The 9,718-nt window shown below is 39.8% G+C and overlaps 1 protein-coding gene and 1 long non-coding RNA gene across 2 annotated transcripts; both read right to left on the bottom strand.

The window, feature by feature from the left end:
* Positions 1 to 2,578: 2,578 nt before the first annotated feature.
* On the bottom strand, positions 2,579 to 5,026 carry LOC135576269 (uncharacterized). Its single transcript, XR_010467850.1, has 3 exons — positions 4,598 to 5,026; positions 2,953 to 3,069; positions 2,579 to 2,751 (listed from the first exon to the last, which is right to left on the bottom strand). It is a non-coding gene; the product is annotated as an uncharacterized LOC135576269 (long non-coding RNA).
* Positions 5,027 to 6,136: 1,110 nt separating this feature from the next.
* Positions 6,137 to 9,468, bottom strand: LOC135576258 (uncharacterized protein C12orf50 homolog). The gene is made up of 5 exons (XM_065040027.1): positions 9,186 to 9,468; positions 8,010 to 8,180; positions 7,053 to 7,130; positions 6,785 to 6,898; positions 6,137 to 6,264 (listed from the first exon to the last, which is right to left on the bottom strand). The coding sequence occupies exons 1-5, from the start codon at positions 9,466 to 9,468 to the stop codon at positions 6,137 to 6,139; spliced, it is 774 nt and encodes a 257-aa protein (XP_064896099.1).
* Positions 9,469 to 9,718: the final 250 nt, after the last annotated feature.

The following is a 9,718-nucleotide window of genomic DNA, read 5'->3' on the forward strand; positions in this document are numbered from 1 at the left end:
ATTCATTAGAGCAAAACTATAGACTGTTTCAGAAACATTTTAAAAATTAAACTTTCAGCAGTTCTAGACGCAACAGGGAAAAACAATCATCCTACTGTAATTCACCCGTGCTTGAAAATGTCCTGCTCTAGGTTTTTTTTTCCTCTCAAACCTTCCCAAGCAGGTGTGGTACTTGCACAAAGAACCCAAATACAGCAGCAAACCTGGTGGAGGGATTTCACAAGGTGGTTTTAGGTTGGTTGTATCTATATGGTGCCTCAACGGAATTTGTATCTCAGACTGGAATCAGAAGGCCTAACACAGAATATGGAACTGCCCTGGGTAAACTCATCCTGACAGCTGGGTCACCTGGGCTTTGAAACACAAAGTCACAAAGCTGCACTTTTCTGAGCCACCCGCTTTGGACTGATCTCCTAGAGCAAGCTCCTACTCTCCAAAAACTAATGGGACCATCCCCAAAAAGTGCTACTGACCATCTGCTATAGAACAGAGTACCAGTGAAACGATGAACTCAAGAAAGGGCCGTGCTCAACAGCGTTCAGACTTCACCTCTTTGCCCTTTCAGGGGAGAACTTTCAGTGAAAGCCAGAAGGCCAAGCTTGCAAGAACTATAAGGACACTCTGCTAGTCCACATTTCAAACTGCGCAACTGCAGAGCAAAGTCCCCGTAACATCTGTGGGGAACACGGAGATGGGAGATAAGAAGGAAGCGTCGCAATGAAGCACGGAGTGCAGACCAAGGCTCTGGCCATTCCTACAAGGGACATGAGATAGAGACTCCAATGCTTTGCTTTCATCTCAGTAACACTGTAAAACATCAGACATCACGGGTTAGTTATACAGTCAAAATTACATGTCTGCAAACAAACAAAGTATTCTCTGTTCTTTCAAATGACTCAGAATTGCTTAGAATCCTGTGGATTTTGGCAGCAAAAGCTTTAAGGCCAATTTTCCATTTTCTAGGAGGGGAGAGATGTTGCTTTTGCAAAAAAAGAATTAATCGTAAAAATATCTATCAAACAGTTACCCGAATGGTTGTTTTACACTTACAGTATGCATTTTCACGTGGATTTCTTTTCCTCCAACGTGGTGCATTATAAAATCCTGAAGTATATTTGTCTGTGGAATAAACATCAACATTGTTTCTTAATTTCAGCTCCAATTTCAGGAAAGACTCTCTCAGTCTGATATGTGAATTAAATACTCTGTCAGTCGAAGTATCAATGAAAGCATCAAGTGAATCACACATCATCTCTGAAATACAAGCCAGTGTTAAATACAGACTTTCTCCAGTACTTTATAGATCATGTGTAATCTTGCAGCGTTTCCTCAAGCTCACGGGATCTCCCAAAGGAGGCGATTCTGCCACGGACACCTGCGCCTTGAACAAAGTCAATATTCTTGTGTTGAAAATCTTCCCAAAGGCACCAATTGCTTTTCAATTAAACAAATCCATAATCCAACCTCCTCTTTTATCCCTGCTTGTGCAAACACTCGATATAAGGCAATGGGATGTTTTTGTGCTGGGCAGCTGACTGTGCATCAGAGTAAGCTGCACAATGACTGTTTTCTGTGAAATTTGGCTAAAAATATGAATTCTCTTGTTTTCTATTAATTCCATCTTAATTACATTAATTCAAATCATTAATTGCAAAATAATCCTACAATTTTCAGTTTAAACACAACAGGTAAGCATTACCATAGCTTTCCGTTTGGGTCGAAAATCCTCTATTTGTGTCAAGCTGATTCTTTGGTTTGGAGCATTTCCCACCATATGGCTCAGGTGCTGCTGAAAAGAAAATTGGCAACAGTGGTAATGGTGGTTGTTATGGCAAAAATTAATAATGTTTTCTCTGTAATCTCTGTACCAATTTGTCTGCATTTAGCCAAAACAAACATTAAAAGAAAACAAACAAACCCAAACCAAATACACACAATTATTAATGCCAAGATGTGGCAGTGATGTTGAGATTCATTTAATTTAACTGTATTCATGGTAACAGAGCAGAGAAACTCTCTTAAGGAGGTTCCTTTTATTGAAAATTCGAGATAGGGAGGCATCTCAAGATGGAGATTCAACTCAGCTTAAGCGAGATGACTGAAACTGGTAAGATGAAATAACTTTCTTCACTTATGACTATTGAAATTATTTACCACTAAATTTCTACATAAAGTGACAGATTAGATAGTTAAAAATAGAGTGAGAGATGTAAAATTATGGTCACCTCTGAAACAGATTTCCAAAAAGAAAGATACAGGACTTTGAATCCCACCTGTAGGCTCTTGTCAAATTCATGACATAGTACATCCTATCAAGAGGACAGTGGAAAGACGGAAAAAAGATGAATGAAAATATCGCCATGAATGAATGGAAAGAGAATGAATTCAGTCCCCTGTCCAACATTAAAAATACAATAATAGCAAAAATAACAAAAATTGACACTAAATAGATATCAGAAGTTTGGATAAGACCAACCTCCATGAGTTTCCAAGATAAAAAATAATACTAAATATTGAAAATAATAAATCAATCACAATCAAACCCACCTGTAGATCCACGGAACTTTGGTTCTTGGGCGGCATTCACAGTGCGGCAGAAAACATATGTTGATCTTCGAGGTTCCAAAGAATCAGAATCAGTCTTTCTGCTGGTAGCTCTCACATAAGGAACAGCAGAAGCAGTTTCATCATCCTTATTTTTACGCATTTGTTGGTAACTTGGTTTTCCGTTGGGATCTGAAGAGTGAATTCCTAAAAGTGAAAAAGCAAACAGAAGTACAGAAATGTTGTGCTGTTACTCAGAATTTGACATATTACAAGGTCCTAGAGGCTGAAAACAAGATTGACCAAAAAACCAAAGTCTTTTTGTGGACAACCCAATTCAAATCTCTTCAGTTGTTTTATTTACAATAAGGTGTTCAGCAATGAGAAGCTGATGCCAAAGTATATTACCTCCATTGTCGAAGGATCGCCAGTTGCTTCTGGGAATACGCTCCGCTGGAACTCTCCTTCCTGAACTCTCTCCTCCTTTCTTTGCATTGTTAAGTGCTGCACAAGTATTACCATCCCCTGGAAAGGCAACAGAAAGAATGTGTGCCCTGCTGCTGTGTAAGCACAGGGAATGGCACTGCCATTCTCTTCCTCCCGCCTCTGTGAGATAGTGATACGTATCATGTCCTTTAACCTCTCGTTTTATGTTCTTCTTTCTCTTTTGTTAGTTGTTTGGATCCTGTCTAGTGTAACTTGAGCACCTGACGTGGAACTGTGATGATCTCTAAGAAAACTGCGTAATAGGTTAAAGACGGCTATGGCTCCAAAGGAAAAAAAAACAACTACAAATTACCTGCTCTAGCTTCTTACTTTTCATTAATGATATTTATGAATCCTATCTGATCAAATCGATGGTGTTTTCAAGATGCATGTCATCAGAGTACCTAAAACCTCAAAGCACTCAGTGGAAGAATTGCTTTGGGAAAACATCTCTATCCTTTTCTCTGAATGTATCTCTGTTTTCAGACTGTCTGGAGTGCAGCTGTGAACACAACCCCCTTATCCACTACTGTCCTCTAAGTGCTGACTACCTGCCCTTTCTCTGTACCGCACAGGTGGTATGTGGACCTCTGAAACATCCATTCTTGAGCCCAAGAAGACTGATGTGCTCCGAAGGAGACCTTTGGGCTGAACTAGGAATGATTTCTTTGTCTGTAGCATTTAGACACGTGCTGGATATGGGCAGCATTTGTGAACATCACAAAGTATTACAAACAACAAGGCTAAAACTGTAATGGCACTGGTTGATAGATAAGCCCACCTCCAACTGCAGACAGAACTTCAAGAGGCAAGTGTCAGTATCAAGTACCCACAGGGCTCTTCACCGGCCCCTACTACTCTGCAGGAAGATGTGGCTTTGCCTCTTCTTCCTTTTTTCCTGCTCACACAAATGGCCACTTTTGCTTCCTCTCTGTTCAGGCCAGAATGCAGCAGAAATTCAGCACTTCTGCTTCAGTTTATGGGGTGGTATGAAGCCAAATCAAACACAATCAAAACACCAGTGAAATCCCAGTTGTAGAAAAACACCATGCAAAGCAAGGTCATTCCTTCATCCCCTGCTGGGAGGAGAGATGTTGAACAGGAAGGATTTCCCAAAGGAAACTGAAATTCTACCGCAGAACTACACCTACCAATAGTTAGAGTAAAATGGGAAGAGAAAGGTGGACTGTTCTGAGATTTACTAAATATTTTTAAAGAATACATCACATTCAAAATACTGTAAAAAGAGGGGATCAATATATTTGTGCAGAACATTGTGTTCATTCCTCTTTCTGGGGAAATAAATGAATTTCTTCTATGAAGATGACTAAATTATTGGTCATGAATACACTGTCTGACTAATTATAAAGCTTAAAAAAGCTTTACATTTCTGACTGTGGATACTGCTGCACTCTACTTATGAAAATTATGCTGGATCAAATTTAGTCTTGACTATATTTGGGCATAAATGACTTCACATGAACCTGCAGGGACAAAAAAGAAAGTAGCACCATACAGACAGGCACATTTGAGGTGTTTTAAGAATCCTGGTTAAGCAGAAGCCCACCTGTGGATCCACTGAACTTTGGTTCTCGGGTGACGTCCACAGTGCGGTAGAAAACATACGCTGACCTGCGAGGTTCTGAAGAATCGCAATATGTTTTTCTTCCTGCTGCTCTCCCACGAGGAACATAAGAAGCGGGTTCATCATCTTTCCTTTGACTCCTTGGTTGGTAACTTGGTTTTCCTCTGGGGTCTGAAGTGTTAAAGCCTAAAAATAAAAAAGCAAACTTTATAATGCTGTGCAGTTACTCAAATTTTGAGATATTGCAGGAGCCTGGAGGCTGGAAGACAAGATTAAAACAACATGTTCTCTATGGAGAGTCCTATCCAAACATGGATTGTCCACTAAGAACAGGATTTAGCTGGGTAGTGCTAGATCATCTAACAGTTTAGTAAATGAAAATGTATAAGCCAACTGTTTTCTCAAAATACGTTTTCCTGGTACTGTATTAGGTGAATTTCTTGGCTCCTCAGGAATCCATTTGTTCTTCTTCATTTCTTTGGAGTGATGCTTATTTACCAGCTCACTGTGGTTTGTTGCTGAGGGATTAAAATAACACATATTCACTTTCTTAAAAAAACACACACCATTTTCTTCTCCAAATACTCTATGGTGATTTGAAAGCCTAATCTCCCACTTCATACACAGGTCTTCTTGGGCGGAACATGCTTTTACACGTTAATTATTCTGAGAGTATCATTCCTCAAAAGGAAAGCAAAAGTGGCTGTATTTCCTCTGGCACAGGAAATTGTGACAAAACTCCAAAGTTGACTCTAAAGACAAAGACCAACAGCACTTTGAACTCGTACAAGTGCTTTGACTGGTTCTGGCTCAGGACACTTCCCATGATGAATCAGAACATGTTCATGAATACTGTATCTAGGGTTTACAGCTAAAGATTACAAACATTGGCTTTAATCCACACAGACATTTGTAAGAACTGAGAGTGAAAAGCTCGATGTAATTTGCGGGTGTGTCACAGGGGGAATAAACCCTTTTCCAAAGGGAGCCCAATGGATACAGACTCCAAAGCACAGGGTGACAACTTCTGAGCCTGAGCTGCCTGTTGTTACAAGAGAACTCAGCAACAAAACCACAACCCTGAATATGTTCCTCTCTGCCGGTGCTTATTTCTCACCCCTTGCACATGAGGGACGCTTTGCCCCTGTCTCAGCTGTGTCAGCTCAGCTACGGGTTGTCCTGCAAACCCAACAACTAAAACAACGTGGCGTAACAAAATAACTTCAGCTTACAAAAGGATTACTTGAATCCTAAGGCACTTCAGTGATACAATTCACAGCATGGGCCCACACATAATTTTAACAGCTGAACGGGCATTGCTGATAAGGTGACAAACAGCATTGCAGAAATACCAATGAATGGCGGGAGATTCAAACTTCGTATAATAGATTCTCCTCCGATGTCGACGTACCTGGTGACTAAGGGTATTATACTATAGACATATCTGTTTCTTACTCCACAGAACCATTTCTTTCCCAAAATTAAACAGGAAAACATAAATTGCCATGAGCATAGTGGAATTTATCTTTGCAGTATAATCCTCAAACTAGTATAATCCCTTCTGGGAATACGCTCTGTTGGTATTCTCCTTTCCCAGCTCTCTCCTCTTTTTGTATTATTAAATGTTGTAGGAATTGTATTACCATCCCCTGGAGAGGCAACAGAAAGAATGTGTGAGCGGCTGGTGTGTGAGCACAGGGAATGGCACTGCCATTCTCTTCCTCCCGCCTCTGTGAGACAGTGATTAGTTTAGTGCAATTTCCTTTAGCCTCTCCTCTTATATTCTTCTTTGTATTTTCTTGGATGTTTGGATCCTGTCTGCTGTAACTGATGTACAACTCTCATGGTCTCTAAGACAATTCTATAACACACAGGTTAAAGCAAAGCTACGGCTCCAAAGTAAAGAACGAGCTACAAATAACCTGCTCATTCTTTAACTCCTCACTTTGCATGAATGATATTTATGAATCCTATCTGATCCAATTTATGGAATGGTTGTGTATCTCCAGATAGTACACGTAGGTTTTACAGCCCATTTCTACCCTTTGCATCCACAATCAATACAGGTAGTCACCATGTCTGAGACACTATGTATGTGTATATATGTGGGGAAAAATAAACGGTAAATATTAATGGTAAATATTGTCTGAGAAGATGGATATTACTTGCCTTTCTGTAAGTCTCGCTCCATGGCTTCCAAGAGTAATATTTCCTTTTCCTGAGGTGAAGACACAGTTTCTGTTGATTGGTGTTTGTGGGGGTGCTGGATCCTGTAATACTCTCCTAAACACAGCCAAAAAGGAAAATAAAATAAAATAAATAAAATAAAATAAAATAAAATAAAATAAAATAAAATAAAATAAAATAAAATAAAATAAAAGACTTAGTACATTGTCTTCATTGCTGTTTAGGAAAGACTGACTGATTTCGTATTTACCAGTTTTATAGCATATTTCCTTTATGGTTCTTTCCTCTTCAATTTCTGCAGCAGTCTTAGGCACCCAATTAGAAACATCTGTAGGAAACGGTTTTAAAAGATTACTAGGTATCTATACAAAGACCTTCAACAATTCCTAATAATCATGTACCATCATGAATTTCATTTTGGTCACAGTGGGTTTTTTTCTAAATGTAAGCTCCGCTTCTGGACGCAACAATGATTCCTTAATATTAGGTATAGCCAAGAACAATGGAACTGCAGTTACAACACATAGGAATAAGCTAATGTTTGTGGATTGGAAACTATTCAAAACCATCTTCAGAGCTCATGTGAGGGCTCCTTATCTGTCTCAGTTAAGGCTACTGAGATCAGCAAAGCCCTGGCTTTTATTGGGTTTGAATTCATGGGGCTCACTCCTACTGAAACCGAGTCAGGAAGCACTAACAGGTAGTCGTCCTCTCACCCTCTGGGAATGTGCAATTCATTCTTCCCCAGGAATCCCTCATCTCTAAGTGAGACACAGTCAACCGTTCAGCTGCTTTTAAAAAGCACAAAACCAAAACAAAAAAATAGATATAAATGCATAAACATTCAATTAATCTAGTGAATTGTGTCCCCAAATTTAGAGAAAGTTTGAAGAGTATTTGATGGCCATCTGAATTGTGGATCACATCATATGAGTTGTGGATCACATTTGAAACTTGATTTAATACAACAGAGGTATGTGGATGATAACGCTATTGAAATATACAGGTAGGCATTTCACAGGAGTTAGAATGATGCCTCACATCTGGTGACCAACACTTCCAACATTTTGGGACTACCCGGAAACTATTTTCAAAACTTGTCAACAACTCTTTTCTAAATAGGTCGTGGTTATCACAACAAATCAGTTGTGAAGTGTAGAAAAGGCCCTATTCTACTTCTTGGTCAAAGAAACAAGAATCTCTTTACAGTTCTCTTTGTCATCATCCTCTTCATCGTCCTGTTCATCTTCAGCATTGTTGAGCCTTATAATCAGTGGAGCATGAACTGGTAGGGAAATATTCTCTTGGTTTCTGAGTGATTCTTGAAGATGTGCTGGATGCAGAGTCCTTTCTTGGCCACCCTGTTGCAACGGCACATCTGCAGAAAAGAACATTATTTTATTAGAAGGGAACTAGAATATCCAATCCAGGTTCAGACATGCAGGTACAGTTTTGAAATCTTTATCATATTGAGGGGATCATTAAATAGGCAGATTTTGACGTTTGGGAAAACTATTCTGCCAAGCTTGGCAAAAGAGCATCTTGCAACAACAGAAAGTATGAAAAAGCGTGGGTACCTACTCCTCTGAAAGAGCAGATAAAGCACTACGGTGTATCATACTAAACCTATTTTAGTGACACTCCTGCAGGTCAGATTTGTTGTATCTCATGCAAGAAAATGTAAGATACAGCAGTTTAACTTGATAGTTAACGGTGTCACTGCCCAGAATAGCATATTATCAGCTCCGGACAGTGTAAGCCAACTCCACCTTAAATTGGTTTAACAGGATTTCTAAGTATTAAAAAGGAGAAATGCAGTTAAAATGTTTGCAATGCTATTCTGGGACACATGGACTTTGAATGTATGCATTTTTCAGTAAAAAGAAAAAGGTTTGGATCTATTTTCTCGTTCTGATTGTTGGACATGACTCTTCCTCTTAGACAGGAATGAGAAAAATCAAAACCAACCAACCAGCCAACCAACCAAAAACAAAAAACAAAACAAAAAAAAATCCAACTTATAATGGTGCTTTTTTATTTTCCAAAAGTAATTTGATTTTCAGATATTATATAACCTTGCAAATGATTTCTGCAACATTTCTACTCTGTGGATCCTAGCAACCTAAATCACCACTTGTGACATCATCTTTCCTGCAACACGAAGATCCGTAACCTGACAGCTCAAAAAGTCATATGGTAACACTATTCAAATGCCAACACAATTCCTTTCTTTGCTCTGAACTCACTGCGGTAGCAGATCCTACGCCATTGATTTACCACGGTACATTTTGAACCTTCATAGAGATTACTGAGCACTGCAAGGACATTCTTGTGTATGTACTTACTCTAATGAACAAATAGTAGAGAAAATCTTTTCACTCACTGTTATCAGGTGGCAGGAACAGTCCATTTATATTTCGAGGCTTGCTGTGCTGGAAGGCACAACTGATCCTCGAACAGCCTGAGGGTTGTTTTTCCCAGAAACAGATCTGCCTGTGCTTCTGCTGCAGGAGAAAAGAGTTGTCATCTATTGTCAGCAGAACAATAAAAATGGACGCATGACTTCTGTGTGTTCCCTGAGCACCTGAGCGCAGTTCACGTGAGAAATTCCCACGGTTCAGATGATCATTACCTCTTCCCACCCCTTCCAAAACCCGATATTTCATCTACAGATGTGGCCATGACCCAGAGAGACACATCAGCTTCTACGGTTACATAACAGACCTCCCTGTCAACACGGCTGTATCAAGAAATCCAGGATCCACAGCACTCTGAGATCTACAGCATTTACCTGTGCATTTGGGGAACGCTGGAAAGGGCAGGTTTTCCCGGATTCGCCCATTTTGTGGGCGCCGAATGTCAGCAAAGGGCACCAGCATGAAGTAGCTGGTGCCTCCTGCAGCCACCCGAGTCAAC

Source organism: Columba livia, chromosome 24 (assembly GCF_036013475.1).
Source record: "Columba livia isolate bColLiv1 breed racing homer chromosome 24, bColLiv1.pat.W.v2, whole genome shotgun sequence".
Classification (NCBI taxonomy): Eukaryota; Metazoa; Chordata; class Aves; order Columbiformes; family Columbidae; genus Columba; species Columba livia.

Excerpts from the sequence above, each read along its gene's own strand:
- LOC135576258 (XM_065040027.1), bottom strand. The coding sequence starts at position 9,468 with ATGAAATATCGGGTTTTGGAAGGGGTGGGAAGAGGTAATGATCATCTG. Across the intron at positions 8,181-9,185 it reads GTTCCTGCCACCTGATAACA|ATGTGCCGTTGCAACAGGGT; the intron begins GTGAGTGAAAAG and ends TCTTTTCTGCAG. Across the intron at positions 6,265-6,784 it reads GGAGCGAGACTTACAGAAAG|GGGATGGTAATACAATTCCT; the intron begins GCAAGTAATATC and ends TTGCCTCTCCAG.